The following is a 25,916-nucleotide window of genomic DNA, read 5'->3' on the forward strand; positions in this document are numbered from 1 at the left end:
AACTTTTAAGCTATGGTTAAACTACAGGAATCTGTCAACAGAAGTCACTGTCTGAAGAGATTTCCCGACAAAACTTCTGTTGACAGAGTGCAGCCACACATGAAAGCCAATCGGAGGAGTGCTCCATTCTACCAATAGAATGTCTGGATTGCCTGGCTGTTCTCTCGACAAAACAGGCACCCAGAAGCACAGCAAACAGGGCTGCCCATTGTTCTGGATGCTCTGTCTGCTGAGAGAAGGCCCCCCAGAGTGGCCACATGGCTTTTTTGTTGACAGAACATATCAATAGCAGTGTTATTCTTCATGGTGAAGAGGCAGAACGCTGCCAGTGAAAGTGCTGAGTTTTGTCAGCAAACTCTTGACAAAACACATTTTGCATGTGGCCATTCCACCAGTTTGTCGACAAAATGGGGTTTTATCAGCAAATCTCACTAGTGTTACCATAACCATATTGTATTTGCTGTATTTATTTGTATTTACTTCCATTATACTGTGTCAGAGGGGTAGCTGTGTTAGTCTGGATCTGTAGCAGCAGCGAAGGGTCCTGTGGCACCTTATAGACTAACATAAAAGTTTAGAGCATGAGCTTTCGTGAGTTAACTGCTGCTGTTTCATTATACTGTAATTGTGGAAAATGTAACGAAAATTTATTTATGGTTCAAATGCCAGTTATTTGAGTGTTGTGGATAACAGAACACTGGATCGGAGTTTACTGGATTTAGAAAAAAATGCCTTATGCAACTGATGCTTTTTAATTCTCTTGTTATTTTATGTACAATACACAAATTATGGCTTTTTCACTATAAATATCTATAAAATTCATAGTTACTTAAGTATTTTTGTTTTATTTTAGACGCATACTGGCTTCACTTCATTGCTTACATATTTCGTGCAAGAAACGTTCTGCTCCATATTATTATACAAACCCATATGCAACCACACAGAAATTATCTGTTGTTCTCAAGGTTTCTTTCATGCAAAAACAAGGATCTCTAAGGTTTGGTCTATACTACTGCTTACATTGATGTAACTTAGGTTGCTCAGGGGTGAGAAAAAGACACCCCATAAGCATTGTAAGTTATATTGACTTAAGTACTGTCTACTCTGGTGCTATGTTCATGGCAGACACTCTCTCCTGCTGACATCGCTTCTGCCTCTCATAGGGGTGGTATAATTATGTCAACAGGAAAGCGCTCTCCTGGTGGCATAGCATGTCTTCGCCAGATGCAGTGTGGCTGTGCTGATGTAGCATAGTAGTATACTTACCCGTAGATGTGTTGTTCCTTCCCAGGTTTGAGTTCTGAGGTTAGCTTGCTGCAAGGATGAGTTAATACAGAGACACTGTTCTTGTGTCGAGGTACAAGGAACGCCGAACAAAGAAGGGTTGCAAGTGACCTTGTTTTCCCAAACATGGATAACAATGCTTCTTTTGTATCTATTGCTGATTTTATAATCATCAGAACTTTAGTGCCATAGTCTGGTATTGCATCTGACAAGGTCTAATAACTCCCAAAGGCTAAAGAGAGGTGGAAATCATGTCACCATATTTGCATATGCCATTGTAATATGTATTACAATGATTGCATTATCTAAAACTAGTTTAGATTTCCTTGGTGCAGGTTAAATTTACCAGTGGATTGAATGCACAGTAGAATTTTGCTAAGCGCTAATATTTAAATACAGGTTGAACCTCTCTAGTCTGGCACCCTCAGGGCCTGACTGGAGCTGAACAAGAGAATTTACCAGACAATGGGAGGTCTATATTGTCTAGAAGTAAATTCCCTAGTGATCTCCATACCCTTAGAGCAACAAATGGTTTTCCTCTTTTCTTAACAAGGTGTTGCTGCAGCCCTAGGTTCATTGTTCTTAGTGACCGCAACTTTCATGGAGACAGTACCAAGGACACCACAGGATCCAAATTCTTCTCCTGCATAGGTTTTGCACAAAGATCCACATTCTCAGCTGGGCACATGCTGGCCCAGATCCTTGGCCTAGGAGTCGATGGTCGGGATATTACAAATATTCTGCTCTGTGTAAGTACTCATCTAGCTCTCTTCACCAAAATATCTGAGTACCCTCCTGGTCTGATCTGCATTTCATCCAGGGAAAGATTATTTTATTCCTTTTGGCCCACCAGGGACAGATTTGCATGCCAAAACTTTTGAATTTTTAGTTTTCAGCATACCCTAAAACTACTATTTGCCTGGCTGCAAGGCCTAGGTGATGAGCTGGTACTATGATCATGTGACAAATTCATCTTTCCTCTCCTCAGCCACAAGCTGTTCCTTCCCCAGTTGTCAGTGAGGAAAATCAGTATGGCTCACCTACAAACCATCCTCGAGGTTTTACGAAACGCCTCTTGTGAGACTCAGCACATAAGAGGCAGCCCAGAAAGAGATGGGTAAATGTAGCTTTATGTTGCCTTTATGCTGTCCAGTTTGGCCCTCAAGTTCCCCATCTGTCCCATCTTCTGTTAAGAAGAATCATTGCTGCTCCATTCTGAGCAGGGAGGAAAGCTGTTACACAGAGTAGGAATCACACACACACACACACACACACACACACACACAGCTCTCATCTCTCTGGCTAACGTTAACGTTGCTCGATCTGTATAATTAAAGAGATGAGAGGGTTCCTCTGAATGCAGCTTACTTTGACAGACTGTCCAATGAAGCTGCAACAATTTCAAAGGCTTCCACTCCCTGCACAGCGAGAAGCAGCTGCAGAACAGTTCTTTGAAGAGGAAATGGCTCCCAATGGGACAGGCAGGCAGCTCCAGGCTGAGCTCAAACAGCTCCAGAAGTCCTGGGGGACATCTGAGGACATCAAAAGAGGGAAGATCCAGGCTTGGAGAAAGCTGAAGCATTTATCTGAAAGACTGCCCACCTCCCTGGAGTGTCCTTCAGTGCAAGCAGCTATGACTGGGGGAAGGAGCCTTTCACAGATCACATATCTGACTGAGGCAGTTCTGACTATTGAGGCCTGGGAATTAAGGGTCCAGCTTGAGCTGTGGCAGGCTTCCCAGCTTGTGTACTGAAAATATAGCTCTACACTGAATAACAGTCTGATGTTACAAAGCAGTCCCATACACAGTATTTGTTTCGTAGGATGCTAAACCAGAGTGAATTGACACACATTATTTAATTTGCAGCAGGTATGGCAGGGGAATAGAATAGCATGCACATGGCACGCTGTGCCTTCTTTCACTTCACATCACTGCATGCGCATGGCAGTGGCTTGTCACATACTAAGTATAGCCCTGCGCGTCACTACTCAGCAGCACACGTTGTGGGATTTTTCTTGCTCTGTCTAGCAGAAGCTACCCAGGTTCAAAGTTTTTAGAGGTCCCATTGTAACCCCTCCTGTTGCATTTCAGCCCCAGCCCTGGGAACTACACCGTCTCCCTCTGTCTTCACCCCAGGCTTCTTGTCCAGGGGGACTAGCACCATTTGCATTGCCGTGGGTCAACATGGATCTAACAATCCTTTGCACTATTATGCTGGGAGCCACAAGTACATGGAGGCAGCTTGGGCATATTTCAGCTCATCAAGCTGGGTTAATTTAGCACTGAACTTCACCTGCTGCACCACCGAGTGGAAAACGTATCAGGAGCAGCACCTTCTGTGGCAGCTGAGGGAGTGAGACAAGAACGAAAAAGAGGATGAACTAGAGCAACTGATATTCAAGGAACAATTCCTGGAACAGCCTCACCCAGACAGCACCCTTCTGGGCTCACAAAACCAATGTGGCTGGGTGGAAAAGAACTGGGCTGCAGACCTGGGATGACCACTGATAGAGAATCTGAGGTGAGCAAAGGAAACTTTTTGTGAGATACGTGCTGAGCCAGCTTGGGAGCTGCAGAGGCAGTGTATCACCATGCATCCATGGAGAAGCAGGTTGCTACTGCCATCTGGAAGCTGATGACACCCAAATACTACCAGTTGATAGCCACACAATTTGGCATGTGGAGATCAACCAATGGGGCCACCTTTGTGCAGGTGCGTGATGGCAAGAAAAAGGATTGTTTTATCAGATCCTACAACTCGGATTGCTCAGGAGATTACTGACAGCTTTGTGCACAGGGTGTACTCACGCCCAAGCCATAGTGGAGCAACTGGGACTCAGGTGCCTATTATTTGCTCCTCCTTCCCTAGGGCAGAGAATTTATAAACTGGAAGGGTATTTCTCCAGGGTGCTCTGTACATATTTAGATTCACAATGATCTGGAAGGGTCCATGCTGAAGGAAGCATTTGGAACTCAGCTCTAACTATCTTACTGGAAAAAGGACCACTTGCCTCCAGGATCGCCATGGACGTTAATGGTCTGAGTGACGTGCAGTGGGTGCAGCAGGCAGAGAGTCTGTCTGAGGCTCCCTCTGGGCCCTGGGATGGTGGTGGGCCAGATTCAGCCTGCAGGTTGTATTTTGCCCACCTCGGCAACAGAAAACGGCAACAACTGGGCCGACACTTTCATGGAATGCCTGTTGGTCTTGCGTTGAGTCTCAGACCTGAAACTGTGCAGCTGAAGATCCAGCGGGGCAGCCACCATGCAGGCTAGAGGTGGGATGGATTGTTGTTTCTGGGTGGGGGAGGTGTAATGTTGTGGGAATCCTTATTTTAATTTGTGCCTGGGCTTAGGATGCACTGATGTCTCCTCAGAAATACATGTTAGTAGGTTTTTTTATTCTTAAATACTGTATGAGATAAGAACAGTGAAACTAAAATTTACAGTGGTACAGTAAAGTGGAGGCAGAACACAAAACAAGAGGAGGGGATTCAAGTCATAGGTGTATGCCTTCCCTCTGCCACTTTTTGTTCCTGGGTCTTCTGTTACTGAGTAGTGAGGCTTGAAAGTATTATTGTTAGACAGTCCAAGAAAGCTGGGCTCCCAACTACAGCTGTTCGCATCGTTCTAGGTCTGTGAAGGGAATGGCCTCTGGGTGCACAGCTGACAGGATACAGAGGGGAGGAGTTGCTGATATTGCTTGTATCCTGCATTGTCCAGGGCAGGACATACCTTCTCAGAGTATTTCCTGTGGCTCAGGGCTTCAGCCCTGCAAGAGGTGCCGAGGCTGGGAGCTTCAGCCCTGTGGAAGGAACTGGGACTCAGGGCTTTAACCCCTGAGTTTACCATGGGTTTACCTGAGCTCCACTCTAGCCAGCTCTGGCTGAGTTCAAGTCCGGGTCCAGGGACTACAGAACATGTGCTGAAGCAGAGCATTCTGTATCCGTTTGGTCCCTCTAGGGGTTGTCTTGGCCTCTCCCTGCCTTTTCCAATACTGTATTGACTTTTGCTATGGCAACATTGTCCCTGGTCACTGCAACGCAGACTTTTGTCAGTCCAAAGATCTCTCTGGAGCTTCATTTCTTTTTCCATTGCGTCCTCCAGTGCTGCCTTCACCTTTCTGCTATTTCCATTTTTCCTTGGGACTCTGCAGTTACGTCTGCAAACACTTCGTTCCAAGTTTGCTGTCCCTCAGGCTAGCCAGCCAAGAGGCTGTTGATAAAACTCTGCTCTTTAGGGTCTAATGATGCAGGTGCTGTGGGGATAAGAGTAAGGAAAACATACAAGTTTGCATTCCAAAGAGGCCACGACAGCATTTTTTGATACGCATTTCTGACTTTCCCTCTCAGATTCTTTCCAGTCTTGAGGGAACAAGAGTGATGTGCACAAGGGGAGTGTTAGATTGGGACTTTGCGCAGCATATGCTGTTTGGATTTGCCGTTGTACCTTAATGATGGAGGAGGCATGTCGGAAATTATGTTTTGACCTTACACAAAGATAGGTGACCAGGAAGCCTACAATGGCTTTATTCCAAAAGCCAACAGGCAGACCACTAAGACAGAGATATGTTGTGAACTTATTCGCTAGGCTGGTCACTCAGAAGTGCTGCAGCAGTGGAAAAGAGTTGCAAGCTATACGGGGGGGGGATGGTTGAGCAGCTATCCCCCCTAGGCCGTGTCTACACTAGCCCCAAACTTCGAAATGGCCATTCAAATAGCCATTTCGAAGTTTACAAATGAAGCGCTGAAATACATATTCATGCCTCATTAGCATGCGGGCGGCCGCAGCACTTCAAAATTGACGCGGCTGACCGCCGCATGGCTCGTCCAGACGGGGCTCCTTTTCGAAAGGACCCCGCCTACTTCGAAGTCCCCTTATTCCCAGCAGATGGAATAAGGGGACTTTGAAGTAGGCGGGGCCCTTTCGAAAAGGAGCCCCGTCTGGACGAGCCATGCGGCGGCAAGCCGTGTCAATTTCGAAGCGCCGCAGCCGCCCGCATGCTAATGAAGCACTAAATATACATTTCAGTGCTTCATTAGTAAACTTCGAAATGGCCATTTGAATATCCATTACAAAGTTTGGGGCTAGCGTAGACATAGCCCTAATATCCAGACCAACACTGAGCAATTTCTCCCTAGCAGACACTGGGGAAGAGAAAGGAAAAACAGACAAGCTTCTGCAATGACTGGCTGAAGCATTCACTGTAAGAATGCAGGTCACAGGGCATTTATATCCCAGTGGGAAACTTTTATCTATATGGGCACATAATACCCATGCCTGCCTTCTGAAAAGTGAGGATATTCACCAAATTTCTTTTCCTGTAACTGCTCACATGATAAACTGTTGAGTTTTGCATAAGTGAATGTTTTCATTATGCCAGTGTGCCGCGGGAGAGGGGTATGTACAGGCAGTGACTACAGCATGCTGCCAGCCACCATTTTGAGGTAACAAACAAGGGGATGGGGGCTTTGCTGGGCAGGCTGGATATGGGGAGGAAAAAGGAAAATAGGTAGATGGGCCTATCTCCTGGGCTTGCAAATGGTCAGGTTTGGAATAAAGCAGATGCCAGCAGTCTCCTGGAGCAGCTGCCATTTTGAAAATGTATACAGGGGAGCCAAATGGACAGTGTGGGCCGAATGAGGAAGAGTGCAGGAGACCTGGACATTCTGCCTACCATGGCCCTGGAGTACTTGGAGCAGAAGCCAGCGTGCCCATATAGTACAATAAGAAAGACAGGTACTTGCATGCCAAAATTCCCTTGAGAAGAGCCCCTCCCACCCCTGCTGGATCCCTGTTCTAGAACCAATGCCTCTCACTCCCATCCTTGTTTTTTTCATTTGTTTTCCGTCCCCCACCAACTTTTTGATGCCTGGGTCCCACGTCCCCTTAGGTTCAGGGTGGGGGCTTTAGATGTGAATGGGCCTGTGCCACCCCCACATTCTCAGAACTTCAGTAGGTGCAACATCCCTGGCCTGGCTTTCTGGCTGGGAATCAAACTCAGCTATTGCACAGCAGGAGTTGGGCTTGCTATCTGCCTGTCTGGCTTCAAGATCCTCAGGACTGAAGAGATCTTGGTTTTCCAGAGAGAGCTCTTCACTGGCCTCCCCTGCTCATCCTCCAGTGAGTCACACTGCTGGTCCTTTCAGTGGCTACAGGTGGTGGAAACAGAAATTGACAGCAAAGCCTATGACCTTGCTGGGTTGGGAGGTTGTGTAATTGTGCAAAATTCTCTCCAGTGCCTCGACGATTGGACAGATCACAATTCCATCACCTGGTACCTCTGGTTTAAACATACCTCATCTTGAGCTGTTTGCTATTTTCCCTCACTGGTCAGTGACCTGGTTGTGCCCCTTCATAGTCATCTGCTTAGCAATGCCCATTAAAAAGATATTTATGCCAATGGCTGGACATAAGGTCTTCCTACATAGTTGGCAATGAAATCCAGTGTCTCAGCATGGCTCCAAGTGACTTCTCCAGGCCCATTGTAGGGCTTTTGGAGAACTACTGCACAGTGTTGGCACATGCAAATCCAAGAGCAAGCGAGTACATTTTGGCCCCATACACACAGTAAACAGCCAAGTCAGGCTGTTGAATAGGACAGCTGTCGCAGGACTGCCAAAGTAGTACATAGCAGCATTACTTGCACATAAACAATGCACTGAACAAGCTCAATTCACAGTAAATTTAGTTCAGTCTGAAAGAGGATCCTGGAGTTCCCAGTAAATACAGACTTAGTGTGCAATACTGAATTACACTGTGTGTATGTAAGCACTTACAAGCTTGTTTAACTGCACTTAATCTGGCTTCTCGCTCTCTCTCTCTCTCTCTCTCTCTCTCACACACTCACACACACACACATGTGTGCACCTGTGTAGACAAGGCCCAAGTGAGAGATGATTTTCTAAAAGTCAGTGAAACATAATCTGGGGCTTCAGATCAGGATTCAGCCTGAAGAGGGGCACTGACCATGAGAATTCCAGTATCTCAAGTGCAGTGATCTCCTCTCCCCACAGGACTCTGGTCTCCAGGATGCTCTGGGATCTATTGTATTTCAGGGCACAAGACCCACCCAAACTGTCCAAAATGCAAGGGGAGTGCACCCATGGCACTATGCCTGGCGTGGGAACAGCCTTCTCCCCTCAGCATGAACAGGCAGCTTTGTGGGCTAGTGCAAAGAGAAGTGGGTCCATGGTTACACCTTCTCTCCACATGCTATGGGATACTTGGAATTGAAAGGAGAGCAATTCTTGTGCTCTCCTAGTATTATCAGTTGTGATTGCCCTCATCCTTTTGCAATGTCCATGAGAAGGTAGGGAGATTTCTTTCACTCTTCCTCCCACTATATGGGGAATTCTGTGCCACTGAGCATGCAGAATTTGTACAGAAATTAATGATTTTTGCACAGAATTTCCTTTTCCTCCATAGAAATGGGCTGCAGCACTGCTGGCCCTCGCTAGGGAATTCTGTACCTGACAGAGCTCTGCTTGCAAACAGAAGATGAAGCCTCGGGAAGAAGTGGGGAGCTGGCGGGTTCCTGGTGTCTGTAGTTTTCAGCATGCCCTGAAGGAAGGATGTGGAGCATAGAAAACTCTATACAAACCTGGGATGCAACATTGGCCATGTCTACACTAGCCAAAAACTTTGAAATGGCCATGCAAATGGCCATTTCGAAGTTTACTAATGAAGCGCTGAAATACATATTCAGCGCTTTGTTAGCATGCGGGCGGCCGCAGCACTTTGAAATTGACGCAGCTCGCCACCGCGTGGCTCGTCCAGATGGGGCTCCTTTTTGAAAGGACCCCGCCTACTTTGAAGTCCCCTTATTCCTATCTGCTCATAGGAATAAGGGGACTTCGAAGTAGGCGGGGTCCTTTCGAAAAGGAGCCCCATCTGGACGAGCCAGGAGGCGGCGAGCTGCGTCAATTTCAAAGCGCCGCGGCCGGCCGCATGCTAACGAAGCGCTGAATATGTATTTCAGCATTTCATTAGTAAACTTTGAAATGGCCATTTCGAAGTTTTTGGCTAGTGTAGACATAGCCATTGAGTTGTTTCTTCTTATGGGTGGGATGCGGGGTAGGAAGTGTGTGCAAGTGTCTGGCTGGGGTGCCCATGGTTGGGTTCTGGTGGGGAAGATGTATGTGATACGGGTGTCTGGTCCCACACTGGGCTGTCAGGGAAGGGGCAGAGAAACAGGAACTGGGTTGTTGTACAGATTTCCTTAACTCTCTGTTCCTGGAGGAATTTTGTCGCTATTATTACAGACTGGTATTTTGAAATAAACTATGAATATATTTGAAACTGGTTTGATTAGATAATGGTATTTTGAAACACTATGCAGAACTTTGCAGAATTTTAATATTGTGCAGAGAATTTTTAATTTTTTTGGAACAAAATTCTCTCAGGAGTACCCCTTTCCTTTTGAGTACAGGGACAACCTGGCCCTTTCTAAACACGCCGTCCACATGAGGTCTCCATCCATCACTCACACTACTGTATGCATGTTTTGGCTATCCTGAAGTCTTTAACTACATCATTTGCCTCAGTAAACTGGAAATGTTTGTACATTGAGTGACAAATACTTATCCTGGAACCAACACCCTTATCTACACCCTCCACAACATGCCCATAACTATCTTTTCTATTGAAGTGATTGTTGGCAAAATCAATAAGTAAAAATCAAAAAATCTTGTCGCCACTCTATGTATGCATATACTAACTTGCGGAGGATATTACTGATGACCTTAAGTTTAATTTTGTAACTCTCAGAACTGTCCGGCTCAATCTATAACTTTTATTAAAATAAACCCAAAGCGGTTGCTTTAATTTACAAATCTACTTCTCAGTTAATTTAGTTTTTTTAATAGATGAAGTTTATTTTAATATTGAACACCCCTCATAAAATCCAAACCACAAATGAAACATTGGATTCAGTTTACTGATCTATCCTAATTAGAGTACAAAATACCACCAAAGCCACAACACAAACAGCAGTTAATTTAGTGCAAAGCTCAGAGAACAAGCAAATGAGACTGAATGCATATTCTTCTCTGGAAGCTCTGTGCCCCCTTCATTCCCAACATATAAATAGATACCATTTCAGTACACTCTGCTACAACACATAATCAAAATGTACTCTAGAAAAAGACCTGACACAACACATCCTGCAATCGCCTATACTTTGCAGGATTGTGCTAATTACACACCCATCACATCAAACCACTCCATCTTTGTCCTATAACCAGCATTCTCTCCCTTCCCTTGTCAATTTCATGCTACTCTTCTCTCCATAATTTTTAACTTTACTCTGTGCCTGCATGTGTGCGCATGCATATGAGAGACAAAAAAATGTGTGACAGAGAGAGGAAAGCTGAGGAGGCTAACAACAATGACTTGAGCCAAACTGAAAACAGACACTGTAAGTTTTCACAAACAGCTTTATCTTTGCTCATCGATTCCCAAATATGCGAGGACCCTTTTTTTTCCCTTCTTCCCCTGGGCTCATTCTGAGTTTGCTTTTGCTTTGCAGGTAACTTTATGTCAAAGGGCTTGTCTACACTCAGTGGAAGATCAACACTGCCAGGGCTGATCTTCCAGAGGTTGATTTAGCATGCCCGGTAGGAATGTACTATTTTGAATTCAGAGAACAACCCCTCCCCGTCAGCACCAGTACTCCTGCTCCTCACAAGGAGTAGGGAATGTCAATATGGGTGTTTACGCCTGTTAACCTCCTGTAAGGAAGACCGCTTGGAAGCCCGAATTAAGGAATAGCATCTCCTGCTACTTAATTAACATAGCTGGAGTTGCATATCTTGATTCAACCTTCCCCATTAGTGCAGAGCTGGCCACAATGCTGTTGTGTCAGTCTGAGACGTGAGCATCATCATATTGTGACAAATTGCAGTACTACAATGAATTTGGCTGACAATCTTAATTTTGAACATTTTATCTATGTTACTGACTTTCACTACTCCAGTCCTTTACCTCATCTGATCAGTGCTCTTTGTTGTGGTGTCATAAGGACAAAGTGCTGAGGTGGAACCAGTTCACTAATCAACACTTGAACTTTCCTCCCTGGGAGTGAAAAGTGCAGTGATTACTGTGACACCTCACTTCTTTTCATCGTATTTTAAAAGGATGACGAGACCACATTTTGTGGAGTTGAAACCCAGTTGGCAGTTGTTTCTAGTAATAATAGCAAGCTAAAAATACAAACCGGAAAATAAATTCAAATGGTCTTATGCTTGAATGGAATGCACTTATTTTGTTTAAATAGCTCATTCAGCATATATTTGTGTACCTGGGTGTTTTGCCTCTAGCAACTCACCTGTGGCAGCTACCCCATTTGAGATATGGGAGTTCTCATTGTGAAAAACAAAGTTAATCATTTATGGACTAGAAAAGTCAGTGTACTAAAGTAGCTCATCAGAAATTTGTATTTGCTAATTGGAAGAGGGGGAGCAATGCTGTGGCTTGTGGAGTCTGGGCCAGATTTTCTGCACGACACAGAGGCAATGCCACCAGGGAGCCAGTTACAGCTCTAATGCTCTGCCCCACTCTGGCTCAGGCTAGAGCGGCCCATTCCTAACATATCCAGGATGTAACCTGTGAGTTAGGAGGGTGACACCTATGCAAGGAGTCAGAGGAGGGCAGGGAAACTAGCCCTGTATCACCACCTCAAGCTCTATAAAGTTGTTTTGAAAAAAAAGGGAAGTCCTGTGCTGTGTTTGGGCCAACACATGATGATGATAATGATGATTATGATGATTAAATTAGAAAAGTAAACACAGCTTGTACTATGAACTCAGTACAACTGAGCTTAACAGAATCAGCCCGGGCAGATTTGACAACCACTTCTAATTCAGACCCACCCTCTATCCAAAGCTGCCCAGAAGCAAGTCAAGTTACAAATCTTGTATCATTCAATCAATTCCCTGAGGGCATAACAGCTACCCAGCAGCTTCTCCAAGCAGCTTAATCATTGGTGGAGTAACACACACTGCCTACTAATTCTGGAACACCCTGGGTAAACATGGTGTTATGTATTTACAAGGAGAGATTTGCTGTGCTTCTACATTTTATTACCTTGATTGCATTTATCTTTAATAGACAGCAAGAAGGTTTCTTAATAGATTAAAAGTAGATTCAGTTCTGGTTTTGGGTTATAATACAGTAATTAACATAAAAAAGGGAAGGTAAGTCAAAGATTCTGGTTGGAGAATCCATCTGTTAACAAATAACATACTTTAAACCTTTATGTGACTTGCAAAAGAAGAAGAGTTGGCTACTTTGCTTGTGAAAGCTCTGGCTTTCAATGACAGACAGCTCTCAGACTCCAGTGGGATTCTTGGGGATAAGGGAGCATGAGGTCAAGGCTGATATAGAAGCCAGTGATACCAATGAAAATTATATATAGGCTTTTTTTATATATGTATGGAGGGAGGAACAAGTCACATATATAAACCACATCCATGTAATTACATTGCTTGGGGGTGGGAAAATGCACCCGTAGTTACATTGACCTAATTCCAGTCCCCCATTCCATTTGTAGATAGTGTCTCCCTCCAACACAGTTACCACCTTTTGGGGAGGTGAATTAACTAAGCCAATGGAAGAGCTCTCTTCTTGTGTCTTAGAGGTTCTTCATTAAAGCACTTGAGTGCGGCAGCTGCATCACTGCAACAGTGCTCATACAGCATTTAAAATGTAGATCTACTCTAATTAACAAACAAAACGAAAACAAAAACAAAATAAAACCTGTTATAAGGGAGGCAAGGGCCAGTGGGAATGTGGTTGCCTATTAGGATTACCAGACATCCTACAATCTGCAGGACAGTCCCAAATTTCCATGACAAGTCCCGTGTCCTGCATTTATGCAAAAGTGTCCTGTGGGGCATTTTTATGTCAATGTGGGTTGCAGGGCCTGTCATGGAAATTCCTCAGCTGGGGATCCTGCAGCTAGGGCTGCTGGCAGGACATGGCGCCCTAGCCAGGTCCCAGCTGTGAGGCTTCCAGGGATCCCTGGTTGCCTGGCAGGGGGTCCCACAGCTGACGCTGATGTCCTGCACACGTTTTCAAAAAATTTGGCAACTGTACGGCCTATGTTGAAAAAGGTATTTGCAATAAAATGTTTCAACCTCAAGCAGGTATTTAACATTCCTTCTTTTATTACATGATGAGACCTTGCAGATGAGATCTTGAAAACCTGGAAAACTTCTGCTGACAAACTTCATCAATGAAGGTTGAGACCCAAGTAAAATAGGGAGGAACTTGTGAGGAAGGCTCTTAACCATTCATCAATAGAAGCACAAAAGGTGAGGAGTGACAGCAAGTAAGAGGCAAAATAGGAAAGACACCACTGAGTGCATGATCAGTGCTTTGGAGGAGCCAATGATGATGCACAAGCTGCACAGGAAGCGAGGTGACAAATGGTAGCATCCAGAAGTAGAGGCCAGGTTTCCCACATGGCTTCATCTTCCATGCCCTTGTGGTGTACTGACAGTCAGCAAAGCAGTTGCTCCTCTAAGCATCCCACAGTTGTTGTGCAAGTGTGAGTGGATGAGAGTCACATACGAGCAAAATGAACAGTAAGCTGGTATGCCTAGGCCTGGATCTTTGACTTTCAAATATTCCTTGAACCCTTGAGAGACTGGGAGCCAGATCCCGAGGATTACTAAGTTCTTTTTATGTCATTTCCTTAAACACGTATTACATAGACAACTGAGGAGACCACCAGCATGAGGAAATCCATTCTTGATGTAGTTAAATTAGCCACTTTGACAAACACAGCGAACCCTTCCTTAATTAAGTTTAGGGAAAAAAAAAAAAGAAATTAAGCCAAGTTGAACCTCTCTAGTTTGGAACTCTGGCCAGCAACATCTGTAATCCAGCATGGTTTTAGTTAGCTGGATGAACACTTATCATGGTGTGGCCAAGTTTCCCGTGGGCCCTCAAAAGTTTATTTACAGCCACCAGTCTTGGCTCTCAGTGTTCTGTGCTGTTATTTAGCTGTAATTTACCCCTAAATGGCCATGTCTACACTAGCACAAAACTCTGAAATGGCCATGCTAATGGCCATTTCGAAGATTAGTAATGAGGCGCTGAAATTCACATTCATTAGCTTGCTGCTCATAGGAATAAGGGGATTTCGAAGTTGGCGGGGGCCTTTCGAAAAGGACCCGTCTGGATGAGCCACACGGCAGCAAAAAGTGGCATTTCGAAGAGCCACGGCCAGCGGCATGCTAATGAGGCACTGAATATGCATTTCAGCGCCTCATTAGTAATCTTTGAAATGGCCATTAGCATGGCCATTTCAAAGTTTTGTGCTAGTGTAGACATGGCCAATGTCTTCTAAGAGCTCAGTAAGCAGTGGAAGTGTTGGTAATGTGCTAGACAATATTGACCTCCATGGTCTGGCAAATTATCTTGTCCAGCACCAGTCAGGTCCCAAGTGTGCCGGATTAGAGAGGTTCAACTGTATATACAAAGGCTGATAATTTGGTAAAATCAAAACTAATTTCTTCAACAACAATGAAAGACGGTGCTTCTTAAAGAGGGCATTTTTCATGCCAAATTTCATGTTTTAAAACCCAGATATTTTGACTGTACAGCTGATCAAAGAAAGTTGCAAGAATTATTTTATTTTGGGAAACATCTATTCTCACTTCCAACCAATGCTCAAAAAACTAGTGAAAATGTTATGATTTAAGGCTTTTTAAAAAATATTACCTTTAGATAAAGAGCAGTTTTAGAATATTTCAAGCCCAAACAGTGGATATTTAAAAACAATTATGAGCAACTGAAAACAGATTAGAATAGGAACTATTTTGCAGCCTCAGCTGCAGAGGTCGCTGCTTCTGCTGCTCTAATTAGCCAAAAGACAGATGAAAATGTGGTACTTAATCCATTTCATATTTCATTTGGCTTGTTTCAAAACCAGCCACTCATCTAATTTTTAGTGTTTTGTGAGTTAGGACAGAAAATAAAAACTTGAGCAGATGGCTTGAGAATGACAAAACAAATGAGCGCCTACTGCTGATAGAGGCTACATAGATGGAAAATTATGACTGCCAGGTTGGCTGAGCTTCAAACTTGTCCTACAAACAGTGCAACTGGCTCAGGAAGAACTGGACAAGAGAGAAGAGTGGGCAGACATCATTGAAGAGCTAATAGCGTACATCAGTAGCTAGCTGATGCTGTGTTGGGTCCTCACACAGGCTCATGTAACAAGCACACAAACATCAAAGTTATGGCCAGATAATACCACTATAAAGTGAAGTTAAGCATTCAGGAGGAAACAATAGCAAATATCAATGAAGATGCTTCACAGCACGTGCAAAGCTAACGTAAGGTAACATATGCGGGGGGTGGGTGCTGTTGCCATCTGGAACATGCCCACGAGCACAAAGAAACAAGCAGATGTTTGTGCTGGCCAAGTGAAGGGTGCTCTGCAGTAGGGACATCAACACAGTGGGGAAGACAAAAAAACTAATGCCTGCAAAAGCAATTCTGTTCTTAACACATGGGTAGCAAGCTGAGACTCCACCCCTATTTCAATGTAAAGAGTCGAGGAAGCAGTGGAGATTGAGAGGGACGTGTGGGGGAGGTTATGGGGAGACTCCCTTCCACGGTTGCTGAGTGGCTACATTATTCTACCCCTGGGGAGTGGTGCAGAGCAGTGGGGGAAGGACTCCAGCATGTTTTCTATCAGTTAATCTCCTCCAAGTCTCTAACCACAGCGATCCCACCTCGAGCACAGAACCCAACCCACGATAGCCATGGAAGTGCAGCTAGGGCGATGGCAAACAGTCTGAGCACATTGGGACTACACTGCAGGGAAGGGTGGAGGAAGAAGTTTGGAGGGGGGAGAAGAACCCAATGGGTACAAGTAAACCTGGTGGGGGGGATACAGAAGCCAGGGGAGATTGGCAGAAATCCAAATGGGGGGGGGCATGCGGGGAGCCAGCGAGAGTGGGGTGGGAAGTCTGATGAGAGTGAACTTTGAAGAAACAGAACAGAAGATTTTTTAGCATGCCATTGTATATGACCCTGCACTATCCTGCATGCAGTCTGTGACAGATACTGTAATTTCCTGTCATATTCTTCAGAGGCCTTATTGAATTACCTTTCAGAAGCTTTGGGGTCCACCGTTCTAAAGGAATTGCTTATGTATTGTTGCGACAGGGATTGTATGTCACCTTTCAATGGGGTAGTGCGGTATTTGTGAAACCTGGGGGATTCGAAGGGCTGTGCTGAACCATGTGCAGGACAAGAATGGATTTTCAGAACATAAATCCTAACTGGTTTTATTGGGAAATATCTAGGGAAAGGTGAACACAAATCCCTCATCCCTGATTAGGCAAACACCCAGCCTTTTGAGTCTACGTCCTGAAGCCTGGGCCATTGTCCATGATCACCTGCTACATGAGGCCAAGGTCAAAGCCTCATGCTGCATGAAGGGAAGAATGAACTAGTACTAGCTGTTCTGGTTCTGAATATGAGGCAGTTATCAACCTGTAACCACGGGGAAAATCCAGTTGTAAATTTTAAAGACTTGACATCTAACCGAGCCTGAGGTTGGATTTGTGATGCTGGCTGACAAACTTTGTAGCATTGGTGTAGATTCTTTTATTGTTTTCAATATGTTTTCTCTGTATTGCCTTTACCTTAAGAATGAATGTGCTTGCTTAGAAGAAGATCTGAGGTAACTGCGAGGCCATTACATTTTTCATAGCCTTTGAAGAGAATGCAAAGCTCAATGCCAGTCTGTTTGGGAATGACACATTGTAGGAATGACACACTGTAGGCAAGGAACCATGTAGCCTGGAACAACCTTGATCATGGAAGGAGAGGCACAGGTCTCTCCAGGACTGCGATGGCTCAAGAACCAGCAGCCTAGAATGGGTGTCCTTGGTAGATCATTAGTTGGGGGCATACAGGCACAGCTACTTTACTATGACAATATCACCAATACAGACTTAGGAGTCCAATGTGATCTGTTTAGCAACTAGAGATAGGTTGAACAAGTTTGGTTATAGTAAGTAATATCCCATACCTGAACCATCATCCATCCCTCAGATAAAAACAAAAGCTTCTTGTTTTTGTTTTCTTAAAGGTTTGGAGAAGATCAGTAGTCCTTATTGCACATTTAATTGTCATTAAAAAATAAATGAAGAGCAAACTAGCTTACACCCGACAGTGAGCCTGGTGATTTGTGATGATTTGTTTTCATTTGATGGGTTTTTTTGTTTTTTTTTTTAAAGAAAAGGCATTTATAGAATTCCAAATATAGATCTGGTACTCTGCATGTGCTTTAAGTGAAACATTTGGTTGCTCTGTGGTCATCTCAGTGCTATTAGCCTGCAGTTTCATGATTTATTATTTATAACAGCACGGACTCTGTGAGAGATCAGGTCACAGTCCTTATGAAAACCGAAATTATGGAAGTTCCAATCATTTTGAGAGGGGTGCTGGGCTTGGGGGAGAAGGGAGTGGAACCAAGAAGAAGAACTGTGCCATCCTACTGGGTAGGGGTGATCAGATTTTCTGGACATCAGTCTAATACAAACAGAGACTGCCAACTCCACCAGGTCTAGAGATGAGTCTTGTCGAGCAACACAGGTTTGTCAAAGGACCATGCTGAGCCCTGGGATATATAGGATTCCTACCATGTTCTGTGGATCTACAAATGCTGGCACAGCAAGTTAGCATATAAACACCATTAATCTTAGCTAGGGAGATTCACACTGCTCATGCATACATCAGTTTGTCATCATTTCAAATCCTTACTTAGACTATAAGATCTTTGGGTCCAGGATTATCCTTCCACAGTAAACTCTTTCATGTCCAGCATTCTATTATCTAGAACTCTCACAAAACCAGCATTTTAACCATCAGTAAATTTTAGTTACGTTTTCCATTAGTACAGGATAGTGAAAGTAAATACAAATACAGCAAATACTGTATAAGTTTACTGTGTACAATAGTACTGTTGTTGGTTAATAAAGTACTCTGCATGCATTTTGTTTGTTTCTTAATATCTAATATTGTTTTTCTTTAGTGTTATGCATTGCTAGGTATACCTCTCTATTATCCAGACCATCTCTCTCCTATCCATCCTCCTGGTCCCAGGGCTGCTGGATATGAAAGAGTTTACTGTACAATGTGTTTATACAGTGCGCAGTACAGGGAGACTTGTTATGACAACTGGCATTGTAGTTGTGCAGTTAAGTTCTCCTCACTCAGTCCACTCACTCACTGTGGACTCATCCACTTAAACCTTCTCAACAGACACTGAAGTGTCTATAGTTCACTAAAAGGCAGCATGTGCTTTGCTGGAAGATGGGATCAGGAATGAGTGTGAGCTCATAAAAGTGGACAGCTGCCAGCTGACCACCTCCACAGATTTCCCAGAACTGTCACCTCAAAATGGGTGATCCTCAAAATACCTGAGCAGGTGGCTGCCCTCTCCACCCTCCTCCCCCTGCAGTGAGTCTAAACATGTGGCATGAATAATGGTGATTCTCATGGACACATGAGCAGGACCAGTGTCTGAATCACCACAATAATCTTACTACTCCCACTGACATCTTACAACTCCCATCATTTCATGCTACTCTTATATTTTGCATGTGTGTAATGGAATGTAATGGAAAATAGGATTTTAATTTGGAGCTCAAAGGGTAAGATTTTTTGGAGCAAAGGGTGAGACCACTGTTCCTCCTCAGCAACCACAAAATATTTTGGTGACAAGTTTCAGAGGAGAAGCGGTTTTAGTCTGTATCTGCAAAAACAATGAGGACTCCCGTGGCACCTCAAATACCAATTTATTTGGGCATAAGTTTTTGTGGGCAGAAGCCCGCTTTGCATCTAACAAAGAGGGTTTTTGCCCACAAAAGCTTATGCCCAAATAAATCTCTTAGACTTAAAGGTGCCACCGGATACAAATATTGTGGGGTACATCAGTCTGCAATACCTACTTCCCCTCACTCACTCTAAGTCACTGTTTCAATGTCATTATTAAGTTTAAGTTTTGACAAGGAATCCATCTTTCTCACAACCATCATCCCAAGCAGCAACAGTATTCTCTTTTGGGATGTGTACCCTGACCCATAGTACCCAGTCAGTGCTCAGTCCCAATTAGGTGTAATAAATTAAAGGTAAGTTTGAGAACAAATCCCTAAAATTTGCAGGTAAAGCTGCCAGGTATGTTGATCACCAGTGCTGAAGAAGCTTATATCTATATCTATATCTATATATATTTATGCTGGAACAGCAAATTAGCATCTGGCATGTGAGCAAAATTAATCTCAGCTAGGGAGATTCACACTGCTCATGTATACATCAGTTTGTCATCATTTCAAATCCTTACTTAGACTATAAAATCTTTGGGTCTGGGATTATCCTTCCACACACTTCCATATATATATACACACACACACACACACACTTATACAGGCACACAGATACAGTTCCTTAATGGCATATTTTTTTCTAAGCTGCATTTCCTATGTTTCAGATGCTCAATACGTGCTGGTGAATGCCTGATAATGAAGCAAGCATAGATATATGATAGGGCACCTTTTGGGTCTGAACAATAAATAATAAATCAGTTCCCTGGCAATAAGTGAAGTGCTTCTATAAGTTAATAATACCAGGATGTGGGGAGCGGATTGTAAGTCTTTCTCCCTCAAAACTAACAGGTACTTTTTTCAGGACACCTACACAGATATGGATGCTGGAACTCTGGGTATGTGTGCAGGGAGGATGCTACTGGTTCCCCAGGACTGAAGTGGTTTTCATTATATGCAAGGTTAGCAGTGTGGTTAAATGGCTCTCCGTATCCCCACTATAAAAATGTTCCAGCATTTTTGGATAACAAAAAAATAAATATCCAAACCCGTTATGTATGAAACATAATAAACATACTAGGTTATTTCCTTCCAAACTCAGAGATCGGAAGTAAGGAAGAGGAGAAAATAGTTCTTTTTTGCTGATTTTTTTTCTATATAGATGAAATAATTCATCTGAAATGTACCCTGCTCTGCCCCTACCTACCCTCGCAAGTTACAGTGTCAAAATATGGCAAGTAACACATGTAAAGAAATATGATGTGAAACTTTGGTACAGACAATGGCTTTTGTGCTTCAAACGCCATAGGGTTAACCAAAACCATACTATGTGAGTGTCTTTGTCACAATTAACATTGATTAATATTGGTTAATATATTCTAAAATGGTATAATTTCCACATGTAGACAGACACCCTGACTTGTCTGCTGGGCTGGGCTGACCTTGATAGTAGAAAAGTCACAGCCAGTTTGGGAGATGGGAAAAGTACTATGAGGTTTCTGGAATATTGTCTATCCCGAACAACAGCATTCAAGCATTACATCCCACCTGGAAGGTTTTGGGAACATGCAGACAAAGCAAAAGAAAATGTAAATAAGTTTTTCTCCCCCACGACCTCTGAAAGTTCACACACAAATCCTGTTGCTGTGCAGCCACACTTGGACAAAGGCTAACTGAGAGCAATTTTTAGTTTAAACATTGCTAGTTAGTGACAGTTTTCCTGATTTAATATCTCCTTTGGCTTCCTGGACTACCCTGGTTTCTTTTGTCAAATTATGGGAGGTCCTGCACACTTTTTGAATGATTCTGGGTTAATGTCCCCATTAAATATTTGGTTTCAGGCAGAACTATGTGCTTGGTGAACCTCATTTAAGACTGTTAGCCTATGCTAGGCATTCTCCTCTGGACAAAACAGTAGAGCCACTGTTTTTAGATTTCACCCTTAAGAATTCATTTAAAAATGGAGGGCACAGAGGCAGTGGACTTTCTAAAGCCCTCACTCATGCTATGGCCAAGTAATTTAAACTAAAGTGATACATAGTATCAGGGTTCTAGGTGTTCCTCCCACTTAGGAAGACTCAGAGCTTCATTGTCAGAGCAGCAAGCACCCACTGCTCGCTCTGACATTAATGAGATTTGAGGAAAGACCAAAAACCAGGCCAAACTGTGTGGTCTTTCAGGGATGGGTAGAGCCTTCACTAGCCAAGTGTACTATGGCACTTATGTTCGGGTTCTGCTCCGGAATCTCTGTCATCTTTTTACAAGAGGATCTGTGCCAAACAACTGTCAAAAAAATTCCCAGAGAGGCCATACACACACACGTTTTCATGTTGAGATTACAATTTGAGAAGTGGTAGCGGCAAAGGAATATTTACAGTAAGTCTTGGCAGAACTGAAAGGCCATATATGAAAAGAATTCAAAATAAAACATAAAAGTCTATGGCACAGCTTTGTCTAAAGATGAAATTTGCAAGAGAGTCTCAGTTCACAAAAAAATAAGAGGCCTTGAGAGCTAGGCAAAAACTTGTGAAGTAAAGCAGAATACCTAATATCTAAAACACCCAGCTTTTAAGACCTGACAACCCATATTTACCTTTGAGTCTTTAACTGGAATTCATCAGATGGCCTCAGCAATTAACATACAGTAATATAATAGTCAAATAATTTATTCATTAAAATAAGGTTTTCAAGAAGCTGGCCCAGACTTACAATACAGGGAAGTGGGACTCATGCACTGTGCACCATATTAGCAGCACAAATTGACCTTGAAATGCCTGCACATAGCTCGTGGATAGTTCTCTGTCTGCATAAGAGCTTTCTGCTGCTTTCTATACCAATATGTCCCACCACTTCCAATGTAAAGGAAAGGAGGGGACATGTTAAGCGAGTTCCACTGGCAGGACTTGGGACGGAAGAGGGTGTGTTGAAGGGAAGCTCCATTATGAATGGTTCTCTACTGAAGTGCAGTGGCGTACACTGGGTCTGCTGTAACTTGCACCAAGCCACAAAGCTCTGAATCAGAAAACTACAGCAATCTGCAACCACCTTCCATTAAATCTGAGCAGAGATCAGGGCTAGTTTGTTAAACTCAAGGGAGACAAGAGATGCTCAATGGTCTGCTGTGTCCGCATGCTACTCAGAAGCAGTGGAGAGAGGGGGCTCCTGGTAACCAGCTGCAGATCCCACATCCTGTGCTGCCTGGCGCCAGCATAAATGAGAACTGCTTACAACACTGGTGTAAGATTCCTGATATGTACTAGACAAGGTTTGCAGGTGTAGCAATAGCAGGAGAGTTATACTGGTCAACAGGGCTGAATTAACTCTTCTGGGGTCCTGGGCTATGAGATTTTGTAGGACCCCCTAGGCTTTGGGGTGCAGACAAAAATGAGGCACTTAATATGCAGGAAAAGCTGCCGGGGAGCAGTTTTGGGGTGCAGGGTCTGGGCAGAAGACAGGATGCAGGATACGGATGGGAGGTAGAGTGCAGGAACAGGTTGGGGGCAAGGGAGCTGGGTGGAAGGAAAGATGTGGGATGGGGCAGAGGATAGGAATGCTTACCTATTGCAACCCCAGGGATGGTTCTGCCATGGCCCTGTGCTTGCTGGCACTGTCTCTGCTGCTCCCATTGGCTGTGATTCCCAGCCAATGGGAACAGCAGAGGTGGAGCTTGCAAGTGAGCGTTGCTAGCAGCAACACATGCGGCTCCAGTGGAGGAGAGAGAGAATGGCAGCATGTAGAGTTGCTCCCCCCCCCCACCCCGCCCGACCAAGTGCTATAGAGATGGTTAGGCCTCCACCCGCTTTTCAGCATCAGAGATTTCGCCTGCACAGTCTGTCTTTCCCATCCAGTTTCTGCTCCCTTTGTGCCACTTGAACAGTCAAAGCTGATGGAGCAGCCTGGAGAGTCCAGCTCTAATTCTCTTCCTTTCCTCATGTTGTCTCCTCAGAGAAGAGAGAAGAACTAGGAAGTCAGAGGAACTGTAAAGCAGTGGTATCCACACTTTCTTAGAATGCAGGAGAAGAGGCAGGATGAGAAATTCCTGTTTTATGATGATTGCTGCTTGAATGCCTTCATGTTTCTTCCATACCACTCCCATGAATTACAGTGAGTTCTGTCTGTTTTGATTTGATTGAATCTAAGCTTGAGTCCCTCAATTTAAAAGTACTGATTTTGACAAAGACACAGCAGGCCAGACCCTGGCCTCCACTGCAGCTATTCTGTACTTGTCTCTCCATGTAAAGCAGCTGCAAAACTGACTTTGTTGGTATAGGAGAATCCTTGAGTGGCATATGAGAGATTTACCTGATTCTACACAATGCTTTCCCGCCTCCTTCCTAAAGCAGGGAAAGGGCTGGGATGCTCAGAAGCCAAGTAAGGATGAGACATGGCTCACTTGTCCAACCCCCAAGAGACAGAAGTTTAAAGACATTAAAGCTGTGTCTACACTAGTCCCCTTCTTCAAAGGGGGCACGGTAATCAGCCTGAGCGGGGAATGATAATGAAGTTCTGGGCTATAGCTGGGGGGAGCCCTGCAGAAGACAAGACGGCTGCCTGCAGAATTCCTATGCAAGGTAAGTGGGATTGGGGCCTTATGGGGGTAAGCCTGGGGGTGGTTTGGGGTACAGCCAGGGCCAGGAGTCGGCGGGGCACAAAGGTCTCCAGCGGCCTCAGATGGGGAACCCCAGCAGTGCTGGGGGTCGGAAGGATGCAAAGCTCCACTGGCAGCACCATCCCTGGCCAGGGAACCCCATCAGCGCCATGGCTGGGAGCTGGCAGGGCATGAAGCTCTGCTGGCAGATGCAGCCAGGGAACCCCAGCTGTGTTGGGGCCAGAAGCCAGAGGGGCACGAAGCTCTGACGGCGGCCCCAGCCCCGGTCAGGGAACCCTAGCAGAGCCTGCTGGGGCCAGGAACCACAAGCTTGCAGCGGAGGGCGCCGCAGGTGCAGGGGGTGAGTTCCAGTACCTTTTTTAGTTAGAATAAAAGCACTACTTTGAATTATTTTTCCAAACGCTTGTGGCACACCTCTGAATTGTTAACAGAACACCAGTGTTCCACGTAACACAGTTTAAGAAATGCTGGCTTCAATGATGTTTTATGTAATTCCACATTTCCTTGTTGCTTTTGTTTGTTGGTTTCTGGGAGAACAATAGCTTGGATGTTTAGTTCATTGTTTCATCTTGGATGGGTTTTAAGAGGAGATCTAAACATTGATAATGTATAAGTTTCAAAAGGAAATGTTCATTGATTTGTGGCAGTGTTGCACTTATTTAGCAATACAACATTAGATGCACGGACTTTGTGCTATTTGTCATTTATATCTAAAATCAGCAATCTTCACACGAGATACTGAGAGGGTTTCCATTTGACAAAATTACATTAGGTGATACGTGATCTAATTTTTCTTTTGTAGGTGCTTCCAATAAACAATCATTGATGTCATATTTTTTAAAATATAAATTTAGCATTTCAAATACTAAGTTATACCACTAAAAACCTCCACCTCCTGAGGTTACCTAAACATCTCAAGAACACAGCAGTAAAAAGCACAGCCTGCAAAAAAACGGTCAATTGATTTCAATGTTTATAAAATCAAAACAGGTTCGAGTAAAACAGCCTCTACAGGACTGTAATGTCACTTCTTCAGAGGCTTAGGAGGGTAGTGAGATGAGCAATCTTTATATGTTTCCTAAACAAATTTAAGCAGGTGCTCTTTGCTTTTCCACTTGGAGCGTGTGATATTTTGCACCTGCCCTTATGAACACTTTGATTTGGATCAGTTAGCGAGAATCAAAGAGTTTGCTTCCTTAGGAGCTCTGGACACATGACTGCAGCACAATCTGCTTTGCTTTATAGGGTGCACTCATCCACAACTCAGATTCACATGACTATGATTACGAAAGACATTTCAATCTGTCAGTATTTTTTAAAAAACCTTCCCCCTCCCCCTCCCCCTCCCCCACAAAAAATCTCTGCAGTCACCTCAGCTGTGTCATTCTGCTTCTCAGTGCGATGGAAAATGATATTGCTTGTTATTTTCACTAGTAGGGGAAAACAGTGACATCAATGGATATAAACGCAATGGTAATGGTGACAAAATTTTGTCACAAAACAGTTACCATAAGAAAATAATTGGGCTCTGATTCACAAAAGTTGAACAACTGCTCTTTATTTCTGGAATTTTATAGCAAGGGAAAAATAATGAAATCTATATACAGCAAGCAAAAAACAAAGAATCTATGTGCCAGGAAGACTGATAGCAATACATTCCATTTCTTAAGTACGTAATGAGGTGTGATCTTATTTCTGGAGATATGCTATGCTATTTGATATAACAATGTTAATATACTATTGTTTAAGACAATGGAAGGGGTTACTTAGGAGTCATTTGTGTGAAGAATCACTTCAAGATAGTACTTAAGAAAACATATTGGCTGTGTCTACACTAGCCTTCCCCTTTCAAAAGCAGGATGCTAATGAGATACTTTGGGATATGCTAATGAGGCACTGCAATGAATATACATAACTTCTTTAGCAAAATGGCAGCTGCGGTACTTCAAAAGTGCCGCTTTCGATCGCGCGCGGCTTGTCTACATGGAGTCCTTTTCGAAAGGACCCCGTACACGTTGACATCCCCTGATTCCCATAACGAAACAGAAATAAGGGGATTTTGAAGTGTGAGGGGTCATTTCGAAAAGGACCCCATGTAGACGAGTCGCGCACGATCGAAAACAGCACTTTTGAAGCGCTGTGGCTGCCATTATGCTAATGAGGCATTACACATTCA

General features: G+C 44.0%; 1 protein-coding gene across 4 annotated transcripts in view; it reads right to left on the reverse strand.

The window, feature by feature from the left end:
• The window catches only part of AIG1 (androgen induced 1), a 177,990-nt gene that overhangs the window by 34,089 nt on the left and 117,985 nt on the right, over positions 1 to 25,916 (reverse strand). The window contains exon 4 of one of the 4 annotated variants that reach the window (XM_074988721.1): positions 5,433 to 5,540. The exons of the other annotated variants lie outside the window; for them this stretch is intronic. Within the exon in view, the coding sequence (XP_074844822.1) occupies positions 5,526 to 5,540 (15 nt within the window). The 3' untranslated portion in view covers positions 5,433 to 5,525. Of the gene's footprint in view, positions 1 to 5,432; positions 5,541 to 25,916 lie in introns of those variants that run through there. 4 annotated transcript variants of the gene reach the window in all.

Source organism: Carettochelys insculpta, chromosome 3, assembly GCF_033958435.1.
Source record: "Carettochelys insculpta isolate YL-2023 chromosome 3, ASM3395843v1, whole genome shotgun sequence".
Lineage (NCBI taxonomy): Eukaryota > Metazoa > Chordata > Testudines > Carettochelyidae > Carettochelys > Carettochelys insculpta.